The following is a 13666-nucleotide window of genomic DNA, read 5'->3' on the forward strand; positions in this document are numbered from 1 at the left end:
TATTTAAATAAATTTTATCTTATTTTATTGCTGCTAATCAAGTTTTTTTTGGTCTTCTTTCTCGTTTAATGTGCACATTTGTCATAGTTTCACATCGTCTAACTAGAACATTTATTGGTTGTCTAAATATATGTCCATACCATCTTAAACGTTTCTCCCAGAGCTTTCTCTCAATATATGCAACTCTAAATTTTCTTTTTAATATTTTTATTTCTTATCATGTCTATTTTTGTATGTTCACACATTCACCTTAATATCCTCATCTCTCTCATCTTTTGTTTATGTGCTCGAGTTATAGCTCAACATTCAACTCCATATAACATAGCGGGTCTAATCGCCGTTTTATAAATTTTTTTTTTAAGTTTTAGAGGTATTTTACGATAACACAGAACACTTGATGCTCTCCTCCATTTCAACTATCTCGCTTGTATTTTGTGTAAGACATCTCTCTCAATTCCTCCATCTTTTTGTAAAAGTAATTCTAAGTACTTAAAATTTTCAGATACAGATAATTCGTCATGTCCTATCTTAACAATTGTTTCATTACGTCTAATATTATTAAATTTAAATTTCATATATTTTGTTTTTTACTCTAGTAAATTTAAAATCTTCACTTCTAGTGTTCTCGCTAAGATTTGAGTTTAACATTTACTCTTTCACCTGTTTCATCTACCAAAATAATATCATTTGCAAATAACATGCACCGCGGTACTGTATCTTGGATGTCTAGTGAGTTCGCTCATGATTAGTGTAAAAGATAGGAATTAGTGTTGATCCTTGATGTAACCCTATCTTTATGAGAAATATTTCAGTTAATCCGCTTGAAATCTTCATTTTTGTCATTACATCCTTATACATATCTTTAATTAGTTCAATATATGTTTTGTTAACACTTTTATTTTCTAAAATTCTCTATATAATTTTCTTAGCTTTTTTAAAGTTGATGAATATCATATCTAATCTTGTTTCTATTCTCGATATTTTTCAATTAGTTGTTTAAGACGATGTATAACTTCTATTGTTGGCCTTACGTGCATAAATCCAAATTGACTTTTTGATCTTTTTTCCATTACTCTTTCGTAAAATTTTATGGTATCACTCATTAGTTTAATATCTTTATAGTTTGTCAATTTTGTATATCTCCTTTATTTTCTATAAGAGAATTAGAGTATTTATTCTCAGTTGATTGGATTTTTTTTTTTTTAATATCAAGTTGAATCACTTTGTAAGTCATTCAATACCTTGTTTCCTAGATACGTCCATATTTCTATCGGAATATCATCAGATCTAATTGTTTTTCCATTTTACATCTCATTTAAAGTTTGTTCTACTTTTAAGTTTGAATTCTACGATAAAAAATTAAATTTTTATACTCATTTGACTTACTTAAATTACCTAAATTAAGTTGGTCATCTAAATTTTTATTAAAAAGTTGATGAAAATATCTCTTTCATCGTTCTTTGATTTCCTCATGATTTATTAGTACTCCATTGCATTCATTTTTAATACATTTTATTTGTATAAGATCATTTGGCATTCTCTCTCTCACTTTAGCTATTCTGTAAATATCTTTTTACCTTTCTTTTGTATCCAATTTTTGATATAAGTATTTAAAATTTTCACTATTAGCTTTATTCACTGTTTTCTTGACTTCTTTTTTGGTTACTATATATTTTTATAAAAAAAAATCTTGTTTTTACAGGTATATAATACTTTATAGGTTGTTCGTTTTTCCCTTCACTTTCTTTTGTACCTTTTCATTTCACCAACAAGATTCTTTATTTGATGGTGCACATCTATTTGATTCACCTTGTACACTCTTGACTATTCTTTTTAACTTTGATATCATCTTATCTTATGTGGTATTCAAGTCGCCGTATATTTTTCCTAATATTTGTACTTCTATCCTCCTTAAATATGTTTTGATTCCCATCCTGTAATTTCCATCATTTAATTTTAGGAGTCGTATATGTTTTTCTTTTATTGATACTATGCTTGAGGCGTATATCCAACACTATTAATCTATATTGGATAGTTAAATTTTCTCCAGGGATGATCTTGTAATCTTTATAAATCTTTCTCCAGTCGTTTACACCGATGCATTTTATTTCTTGCAATAAATTAAAGTCTCACCCTCTATTCTTTTTTTTTTTTAATTTCAAGTAAGGCCTGTTTTTTAGGCAAAATCTCTGAATTCCCCTAGCATTCCAAGCCACTTATCTGTAATTTATAATAAAATATTATAAAATATGTCTCAGAGGATTATACTCCCAAAATCCAGCAGCATCTTGAAGCAACCAGCTATTTTCCTGAGCTCATCAACCACCAAATAAAAAGATTCCTGTTTTGACCCAGTCATGGCCCCTGTGTGTATCATGGTTTCATCATCAATATTAGTAACATGATCTTGTTCATCACATTCAATTAATGCTTTGCTAGCGTTGTTTCCAGTTTTGCTGTCAACAGAATTCATTGCATTATTACAGTTTTTAGAAGAGGATGTGTTTTTGATGCACCAGGTTTGTAGGCTGCTTTTTTTCTTTTGTGAGGATGGCCCTTGGAGTAGCATTTTTAATTCCTGTGTTTAGGCTATGTTGTATCCTGATACTTCTCACTGGACCTGCAGCATTTCTGGTATAGAAAGCTTGTTACTACTATTTTTTTCTGATTATCTGAACTAGCCTGGTCCAATTCAGCTTCTCTGTCAATGTCCGAAAGTAAAAGTGTTTCTTGACATTGTTCTGAATCTTTTCAGCAGTTTAGTTTCTCTTCTATTACGTTTGAATCAGCTTCCCTTTCCTTCATGTTTTCTGCATGATCAATCCGATGTATTGTCAATTTCATTTCCAGTATTTTCACTTGAAAGGCAGCTTGCAGAACACATTGCAGATTTTACATCCCTCCCTGAGTCTGCCTCCATCTTTTCTGGAGAGATGATTTTAGCTGTATTCTCCCCAAAAGAAACTTTACTGCTGCAAATTGCTTGCACATGGTGTTAAATCCCTGCCAACTTATCTGAGGCCAAAATCACAATTTTAATTTCAAACCAAAAATCATTTGCCTGCAGCACCATTGAACTTGGGCTCATTTGATTACTCTCAAACAAAATTAGTAATTCAAGGTGATAGAAAATTTCTGGTAAGTCATTCCTTTATTAGTCATGTACCCATGAACAGACCATTTGTTCATAGCACAATTTTGAATCTGCAGAATAAGGGGGACTCCTTACTCGAATTAGAGTTGAGACTTACATTAGTGTTCTGTCTTTATTCCATTGCCTGAATTAGAACAGACCACTTGCTGCCTTTATATCGAGGTAGATATACTTGAACTCTACCAGATTCTTACCGAATTATTTATGTGAGCATTGAAGTAGAAGATTGACACTATCAATCCGCAGGATCTTCCATGATAAATAAGGAATACTTGCCCATGCTGCTTGACTTAGGAATCTTGTTAGTTCTCTTCGCAGCATTCCTAATTGAAGAATTTTGCCATTCAAAGTGATAATGCAAGAGCTCCAAACTTTGTGCCATCTTCCTGTTCATGGCCAGGGTGCATTTGCATTATCCAAATCCAGAAAGAACTTGGGTTTGGATTCATATTTGTTGGATTTATGGTCTTTTTGCAAACCCGAGTAGCAAATCATTGGGTTTGGACACCCATAGGCATGATGCCTTCACCGAAGACAGTGAAGACATCTACTCCATTTAGAGTCTCTTCCACTTCTGAGGTCTGTGTTAACCATTTGAGCTCCACCTCAAGGCATTTAGAGGCTCTTCCACTTCTGTTTCTGTGTTGACCATCTGAGTTCCATCTCAAGGCCTCAGAAACTATGGATGAAGGTGGAGAGCATACCTGCCCAACGCCTGTTTCCTGAAGAGAAGAGCTGGTGATCAGGACTGTCACCAATTGAGCAAGGGACTAGTGATCAGGTTGCACCAAGTCTCTTCGGGAGGAAACACCTTTGATGCCGAATTGCCTACCTGTCTTGTCTGATTATCAGTCTAATTTGGTGCAATATAGACTAGTTTAGCAGATGCTTCACGGGAAATATGGATATATTTTATAGTCAGAGTTCCTTCTCTTTTAATAAAGTTAATTGTCTAATCTTTAATTCATAGGCTCATTGTTGAAACTTCTTGTTTTATTATCTTTCATGTAGTGACTTGGGATTTTTATTACTTCAAAATTTTCAGATATGCCTTTTGGTTCATTTAGAGATCAAACAGGCCCAACCCAGCAGTGTATGGATGCTGTTTCATATTACTTCTCATTTGTCCAATACTATTCTGTTAGATTTTTGGTTATGGTATCGGTATTATAGCGACAACAGTTTCCTTTTGGCACGCCGTAGCATTGATTCAAAGGTTCGAAAGCTTGCGGCGTTAGGGTTGTATTTTGCTTTCACATGGTCTCAATTAGTTTCTTTGTGACACACCACTGTGATGCTCTACTACTGTATTTTATCAGTTACTTTGTAGCTGCCAGTAGTTTCTGATTTCTCTCAGGTTCCGCCGGCTGTTGCTTTGGAGCTAGCTTTATCCGCCGAGTGTTCGTTCGGCTTTCATTTTGTTTTCTCCCTGCAATATATTCCGATCCATGTACCAGGTATCGTGTGATAGATTGCTGTTAATCATCAAATGCTGCTGTTTGTTTCTCTGTAATGCTCCATATCTTGCATTTAGTTTACATTCCTTCGTTTGTTCTATAGCTCTCTTGGTTTTGCTTCATCTGTGATTCTGTAACTTGTATATTAACATGTTTTATGCCTTGGCTGTGTATCGATCGATATAAGCACTTGTGTGGTTTCAGGTGGTGTTTTTCGATTCGATAATTGCTGCTCATGTAAACTAGATATTATTGATTTTCCATTATTTATTTTAAGAGCAACGTGAAAAAGTTCAACATGAAATTAACATGACTCACTTAACTGCATGCTTGTGGGTCCCACTGTATAGATGTGAGATTCACTACATGCAGTATGTCATATTGATTTCATATTGAATTTTTTTATGCTACATATCATTTCTCTTATTTTAATTGACTTCACTTCATAATGCCTATATTTAATGCTTCGATCGACTAATTTTTTTTTAAAATAGCGTTGTTTGTCGTTTAAATCATCGCATGAGTCTTCATTTTGTATATAATGGCTTAACTCCCATTAAGTATATTATTTAATATTATTATTGTTACCACACTTATTAAATCATGAATTGATCAATCAATTATATGAAGTGCAATGATACATTATATGAAAAATGTAATGTAAAATTTAACATAACACATTGTATGCAGTGGATCTCACATCCATATAGTGGGATCTATATTCATGTAGTTGAATGTGTCATGTTGAATTTCATATTATATTTTTCATGTAGCGTATTATTTTTCTTATATGAATGCAACAACTATTGATTCCTAAGTGTTATTATAGTTAGGGTAGGTATAGTTTCATAGATGATATAACGTAAATATTATTGAATAAGATAAATTTGTGTTGGAGAATTATGAGATTGTAGTTGTTTAATTATAATAGTAATTATAAATTTATAATTATTATTTTATAATTATTATAATATGAATTTATTTTGTTTAAATAATCAATTGATCAATTTAAGATTTAATTCGTATAATAATAATGGCTCATTCTTCGTTTAATAAAACTTTCTTAGTATATCATGTTCATATGAATAACTTTCACCTTTATTTATTCTTTCTTTGAGGAGAGATTGTGCCACTTACAAAATATTTAACACTATTATAGAGTGGAGCACACTGATCCGTATCGAGGCAGATCGGCCTATTAAAAATTTGTAAGATAGATTGATTCAGTCAAATTCAAAATAAATTACGAGTTATATTTATGAGTCTATTAAAAAATTAAATAAATAAATATATATATATATATATATATATATATATATATATATATATATATATAATTAAAATATTTAAATTCGGATTGTAGAATAGATTAATTCATTAATTTTTTAAAAAAATTATTCTCAACTTGTCTATCAATTAGAGCTTGCTATAAGGTGTTCTATTTGGATGTATAATTTGTGTGAGTTGGTCAGGTTCGTTTTTAAATGGATTAATAAATTTTTAATTTAATTTATTTAAATTATTTGTTTCGATTAATTTGATTGGTCAGTCTATTTAGGAGTAATAAATATTTTTTTATTCGTAATACATAAGGAAATGTAAATATTAGTGAAATCTTACTTTATATATTTAGTATTTGGCTGCTGCCGTCGCGATCTTTGGGGCGACCAATGGCGAGTCTCCGCACTCCTTCCTCATCTCCGGCTACCCTTCTCTTTCGCCGGCCAAGCTTCCGCCCCAAGCCGCGCCCCCGGATCTCGCTGTCTCTACCCGGCGGTTCCTCCTCCCCTTCTTCCGCATCTCCCGGTCGGTAGTTCTTCCTGTTTCCCTCTCTCAATTTGTCTTCTTTTGGATTTCTTTCCAGGCATTGCTTCGCAAGCCCTAGCGTTATCTTCACTTCAAAGGCTGATTAGTGGGAAGTCGTTGTTGATTTCCGTGAGCGGAAGTTAGCGTTAAAGCTTTTTGGTTGAAGAACCTTATTTTCCTACCCGTCCGTTTAAGGCTGCATTGTTTTTTGGTTCAATATTATGTCCATTGATATTGTTTTCGTCAAATTGTCTCTACGGTAAGAACGAGAACGACCATTTTTCAAAAAATATATATTTTTTAAAAAAAATTGATAACATGTATAATGTGTTGCCATGTATAATTAGATTAAGCAAGTGGTGAAATGGGATAATGTCGTTGTTTTTTTTGCCCTGGTTGATGTTGCTGCTTTTGTAAGGGCTCTTGGTTGGTGCACACCACGGTGCATTTATCTGTTTAACTCGAGAGACTGGTCCATATGCTATGAGCCATGCTTCTCTGGTACCATGTTTGTTGTGACTAAGAAACAATAGCTAATACCTGATGAGGTTGGTGATCCGTTGATCCATCAATTTTTTGCTGGAAGAGTAATAACATCAACAGCATGGAACCTGCAAATGAGAATGGGGTGATAGGAATGTGCTTGATCGGTTGGCACTTTGACACTCAAATCGGACCAGAGTTTGAGCACATTAAATTTAAGCAAAAAGGGGAAGATTGATTACATGGTATTATTGAGAGTGTATTTATAGATGCAAAATTTGAACAACGTGCCCAAGTGCTATAAGGGTGAAGATAGCTTTTATCACACAGTTCTATAATTTCCATTTTAACTGAATTTGCTATTGTGCAATTGCTACTTTTAGGTAATCAGTAATACCTGGTGGGGCTTTCTATTGTCAGTGTTAGAACAGTGACCATTGGATTTTGATCTAGCTTAGCAATCGAGCAAGCTCTTGATGTAACTTTTTTGGACTCAAATCATATTCCTGAACCTCAACTCCTGACCTCATCAATACCACTAAAAACTAGTCACTTACTGGGATGACTTATACCTTGTGACTCATACCACTTAAGATTTGTCACTCTGAGCTACTTTATGATTATTTATACTGATTTGGGTATTATAGCAATGGTTTGATGTTGTGCCAAGATGGTTTGAGTGCATTAGAATTTTAGTTGATTTTATATTCAGGCTTTGTTTCCAAATAAGGCATTGAAAAGCCATCCTTTCTGATCAAATAATTGGCATTTCCAGAATAATTAGGTTCCATGACAACATAGCCAGCAAAAATCTGGTAGACTTTTGGAACTGTTTCATATTTGAAAATACTGCATTACAGTTCCCTATTCATAAGAGCATGAATCACATCTTTTAGTAGAACAACATATATAATTAGCTAAATAAATTTTGGCACTTTTATTTTGTGGATGGACCAATATGAATGATTCTTTTGGGGATTCATGATGTATGAGCTCCAGCAAATATTCTTGTTGTCTTATATATGTCCATTCTTAGGCAGGAAGGAAATTGCTCTTACCATTGTTTTCTTGAGGGAATTGTACTATCCAGTTCAGAGGATTTTTTTTTAATAAAAATTTGGCCATCCTAAGACCAACAAAGTAATTAATTTAACTTGGTGTTATTTATAAGGAAAGGGACTTCTATCAAACTATGCTTTACTTTTATAGCCATCATAACGTATTCACCATTTCATGGCATTGAATATATGATTGACATTTTTTGGCTTCTAAAATACGTTTCTAATTTTTGGTATCAGGACTAGTAGATGCTGCTGGACTAAAAAGAGCATTTCCTGGTGCACTTGGGCAGAGTGATTTATTAATTGTGGGCCCTGGTGTTCTTGGCCGCATTGTAGCTGAAAAGTGGCAAAAGGTTGGTTGAAGTACTTGAATAAACTACTTGACTTCATGCCATTTATAATTTGCCATTATCTATTTGCCATTATCTATGATGCATATTTGGATGGTTTGATCTAACTTATTTGTTCATTCATAGATTTCAATCCACTTAGAGGGTACCAAAAGTAGATTTACCTAAATATTTGAATCTACAATTGAGAGCAGTAATTAGGGTTGTAAACAAGCCGAGCCAAGCCTAAAATGAACCAAGCTTTTGAAATGATTGTTTAAGCTTGACTTGGTTTCTTTTTATGTGCTTGAGCTTAGTTCGGGCTTGACTTGAGCTTGATTCGTTTAGATATTATCGAGCTCTCAATTCAAGCTTGTTTGATTGTTTGAACTTTACATTTTAAGTTTGTTTGGTTGATTATTGAGCTTGATAATATAAATTTATTTGTTCATTTTGAAACTTTCTTTCTTTATATAACATGTTGATGAGAGTTTTATTGATGAACATGATTCACAAATATTATTCACGAATGTTGTTCACTAACATTAATGAAATGAACATATATGTGTTCAAGCTTGTTTGTTTAGTTCAACGAGTTGTTCAAACTTGTTTATTTAATTGATCTTGTGTGTATTGAACGAACATAAACAAGCTTTTATCAAACCGAACACCAAGCTTGTTCACGAACGTTAAGTTTATTTATAGCCCTAGCAATAATGGTCGAAGACTTGCAAATTGTGATTTCAACAAAAAAGTCACCAACTAGTTTGGTGGTTCTTGTCCCTTGTGTTTACCAATTTTTATTCTTCAAGGCCCTTTCTAAGTCAGGCAATGCCATTTGTCATACGTCAAGTTAATTTGATAACAACCACAACTAATCTGACTGCTATAACTTTTAATCTATAATCTCAGTCTAGAAATGACTTGAAAATGTGTATGATTATCACCCAAATTTACCACTAATATCTTGCTTGGTTCAGTAAATTTCTGAAAACTTTTTCCGTTTCTTATAAAACAGAATTTGTAAGTTGAAAAGATAAATAAAATAACTATTTAGAATTGAATTTTTTTACATAATTAAATTTATTAGAGGTGAATTATAGGAAAATATTTATTTTCAATAATTTTATTTTATTTTCTGAAAATTGCAAACTGAAAATAGAAAATTTTCAAGTAATTGATGAAAAGGACAGTCTGCTGATCTGCTTGTCAAAAAATTGAGCTTCACATTAAATTCTCTAAAGTTGAAAATCAATTGTAAATAAATTGTTTCTGTAAAATTTCCACGCCAGTCTACTGAATGTTTGCTTATTTTAAGATATTCAGCAATATTGACTGATCTGTACTTTTATATAACGTTATTGTTTCTTCTTTTTGTAGAATCATATTTGCATGGCCATGAAGCATCATTTTTTAGCTTAATAATTTTCTGTTGATGCAAACTTCAGATTGTTCAACTACTATATCAAGCTGTTTTCAGGGTGGTATGATTTTATAAATCTCATTGATGACTAGGAGCACCTAGATTGTCAGATTTTGGGACAGACAATGACAAATGATCATCATGATGAATTGATCAAGCTTGGCATCGTTCCTTCTTTGAGAGGATCTGAACATAACTACAAATTTCCTTATGTTATATTCTGCGCTCCTCCTTCTCGAACATCAGATTACCCTGGTGATGTCAGGTGCACATTATAGTGTAGTTTTAACTACTAAATTGAAAACCTTGTCAACAAGTAAAGCAAGATGGAATATGTTTAATTTGCAGAATTTCTTATGTCTCATTAAATTAAAAGCTCGTCTTGGGTTGTTGTAACTTTTTATCTTCTAATGAACATGATGTTAAATTATGAAGGCTTTTATGAACTCATTTGCACAAAACCAGATTTGATGTCATTAGATGAAATGGACTTTTATTCTATGCCAACAGCCAACTCTTCTGTCACATACACGAAGGGAAGGTGATGCAGCACCTGGAAACATGAACCTCACACAGGAGGGAATTTGACACAGCGAAGAAAAATAAAATTGCCATTAATCAAAAGTCGATCATTACATAGAAGAATAGTTACTTTTATAGACTGGGCTCTACATCAAACAAGGAAGTAATTCAATGAAGTAGAAACAATAACCACTATTAATTGTCTACCAAGTCGGAGGTGACTTACCAAATGACTCAAATCAAACCAAAACTTAAAATAACAACTTAAAATTAAAATTATTTTCTCATTTGCATCATTCTTTCCCACCAAGAAGAATTCAATTCTATCATAATAAGGAGATTAAGATTTGTGGCACCTCATATAGGTACAAAGTAGGGGTTCCTCTGTAGATGGATTGAGCAATTATTGCTCAATTTCTTTAACTAACTAAGGAGCAAGATATTGTCATTGATCTCCAAAAGTCCCTCTAATAAATTAGGTACTTTGGGTATTGTCATGGAGAACTAACACAAGTATGAGTTTTAAAGGCAATCTTTCTCCATTATAGAATAATGACCACTGTGCATATGTTATCTAGGTGATGGTCATGGGTAAGGTGTGTGATTTGTTGGCTCAGGTTCCTTCTTCTTTGTCAATTTATCAATGATACTTATAGTATAGTCTTTAACTTGTTCTAAATCATCCAATCTAAATCATAGGGTTCTAAATTCGTCTTCTATTAACTCACCATACCATCTACCTCTGACAATGGAGTTTCTCGTGATAGTTGATGTAGAGGCTTCGTAAGTAATGAAAATTATAAAATTTATATGGTATATACCAAGGAACAAATAGACACTAACCAAATAAGGATGTTGTTATTGTTATTGTCTTGAATAAGATGGAATAAATGATATGTGAGAAAACAATAAATGCATGAAAATTAACTAAGCCAACTAAATAAAATAAAATAAATTTCAATGAGGGAACAAAATTACCGAGTTGATGGAACCATTTTTGTTGCAAAATTGGCACCACAAGATCCTTCATAAACAAGTTGTTCCATGAACAAATCACTTAGAGGTCTAAAGAATAAGTAAAAGAAAAGACAAGAAAAGAACTACAATAGGTAGTAGAGTTTCTCTCAGTCTACTACATGAAAAAATGAGCATAAAAGGAGTGAACTGTGGGTTGCTGGAGTCGCATCCCTCAAAGTAAGCTTGACTTGACACTTCCATATGATTCAGGAAAAGATATTTGCGACCCTAATGATGGAAGGTTGGGAACCATGAGTTTGTTGATCCTTTGGCCAACATTGAATAATTATAAAATTGTGCCCCTTGGTGTGCATATTGATTCCCGAACCACTTTGATGAAAGAGAAATGGCAAAAGATGTTCCCTAAACTTGATTGCACATATGACACACACGATTCAGATATATTCCATGCTGAGCTAATCACATTTAGTGGGCAGCGTATCTCTATCTAGAAGCCAATTTGAATAATTTTAATTTATTTGTATTGTTCAATAATCAGTTAATACTTTGATGGAAGGATTATGTTGCTTATTGATCTCTCATGATGCTTCAAGTTTAGTAATGCCTATTTTCTCTTGCTTGATCATTATGTTTTTGTTATTTCTCCCTCAAGTTCTAACTTCCTGAGTTACATGGTTGGCTTAAACTGATGGGTAATGACCACATGCAGATTAGCAGCATCGAACTGGAGTGGTGAAGGTTGCTTCCTGTTTACATCTAGTTCTGCTTTATATGATTGCAACGATAATGGCTTTTGCAATGAGGTTGTTCATTCAAAATGATAATACTCATATTTTTTTTTTCATACTATAAAATTTTAAGTTCTCCTCTGAATTTCTTCTGAATTCTTTTATTTCTTGAGATCAAAAGAAAGTAATTCTTTTTAGTATTAATTGCTTCTCTTGTTGAACTATAACTGTTTCATCCCAACATTTAGCAAAAATCAAAAGTTGAAAAAGGGATAGCTAAATATTTTGTAACTCTTGCCATATGTACCATTTTGTGAGTGTATATTCAGTATTCATATTTTGTATTTTTATGTAGGACTCTTCTCTTGTAGCTATTGGTAGAAGCCCTCGGACTGATATCCTTCTAAGAGCAGAAAAAGAAACTCTGGATGTTGGGGGCTGTGTCATGAGGCTAGCAGGCCTGTACATATCCTTTTATCTTCTCTTGGATTATGGTGTAATGTCTTCCGTAGTTCAAAAATTAAGAATCTCCACAAGACAACCAAATCCACTATGATGGATTTCATGACTTGCGATAGTTGATATTTATGGACTGCTTAAGTGCTTTGTTCTTAACTATTTGTACAAAGAAGATAGAGGTGCCCACACTTACTGGTTGGAGAAAGGAATAGTTGATGCTCGTCCTGATCACATGGTGAACCTTATTCATTATGAGGTTATTATTCTTTCTGCCATCTTCATTGTATGACATCCTTAGGATTATTCTCCATTCGCCATTTTTATAAAATAATCCTATATGGTTCCATTAATGCTTTTCCTCAATGACCTTTTGAACTTATGGCTAAATCATGATTGATATGCATGGCTCCATGTTCACCAACAGTAAGAACAATGTTTCCCTATTTTTTCCCTCCATTTCTACTTTTTTCACTTCCTTTTCCTCCTTTAGAAACGGCTTAGATCTCCATCTGATGCATTGAAAGTTATTTAGGATGCATATTCTGGCAAAATATTGAAGTTCTTATCACTGATTTACTTAGGATTTATATATATTTTACAATGCAGGATGCTGCCTCCCTTGCAGTTACTATCTTGAAAAAGAAGCTCCGCGGCCAAAGTTTTCTAGGTTGTGACAATTATCCGGTGTCGAGGTCGAGTTATAAGGACATTTTCTCTTCACAACCCCATTACTAAACATATTCTTCCACACAGATTTTGTGCAGTTTAATTGTTTTGCCATTATATTCATACATTCATCAGCAAGTGTCCTTGATGCAGGCAAGAAATTATGGATTATGTGAACCGAAGTGGAAAGTTTAGCAAAAAATTCGTGAAATTTACAGGCAAATTTCTGCATTGAACTTGAAGCATCAATTACTAGTTATCCATCTCTTATTTGAATGTTCTTAATATTTGATTAGCAAGTGAAGGTCCACTGGGGAAGAGGATGAACAACTCAAAAACACGCACTGCACTGGGATGGGAGCCAAAGTTCACAAGCTTCCCAGAATTTCTTGGGCTGAGCGTGTGATAATTCAGCCTAGAACAAAATAATGTGTTTAATTAATTACCTATCATGTTCATCGTCCTGGGGAAAACTTAAGTTGCATGAATTGGTTTATATTGAATTACAAGACTGGTTTAACAGTTATTATAGGCCTCTGGAGTGTGCGATTAACCGATTAATACTCTAAATTTTAGCTTCAGTTTAATTCAAAGTTTAAC

The 13666-nt window shown here is 33.1% G+C and overlaps 1 protein-coding gene across 1 annotated transcript in view; it reads left to right on the forward strand.

Annotated features, from left to right (window-relative positions):
* LOC141845458 (DNA (cytosine-5)-methyltransferase DRM2-like) overlaps positions 1-13631 on the forward strand; it is a 29849-nt gene extending 16218 nt beyond the window's left edge. Inside the window, exons 9-18 of the mRNA XM_074733508.1 lie at positions 4512-4611; positions 6245-6417; positions 8199-8314; positions 9806-9978; positions 11923-12016; positions 12297-12402; positions 12562-12656; positions 13007-13092; positions 13220-13284; positions 13363-13631. Coding sequence (XP_074589609.1) covers positions 4512-4611; positions 6245-6417; positions 8199-8314; positions 9806-9978; positions 11923-12016; positions 12297-12402; positions 12562-12656; positions 13007-13092; positions 13220-13284; positions 13363-13472 — 1118 coding nt within the window. The 3' untranslated portion in view covers positions 13473-13631. The remainder of the gene's footprint in view (positions 1-4511; positions 4612-6244; positions 6418-8198; positions 8315-9805; positions 9979-11922; positions 12017-12296; positions 12403-12561; positions 12657-13006; positions 13093-13219; positions 13285-13362) is intronic.
* Positions 13632-13666: the final 35 nt, after the last annotated feature.

Source organism: Curcuma longa, chromosome 14 (genome assembly GCF_044706935.1).
Source record: "Curcuma longa cultivar G26 ecotype Majalengka, Jawa Barat chromosome 14, ITB_CL_G26_1.1, whole genome shotgun sequence".
Taxonomy (NCBI): domain Eukaryota; kingdom Viridiplantae; phylum Streptophyta; class Magnoliopsida; order Zingiberales; family Zingiberaceae; genus Curcuma; species Curcuma longa.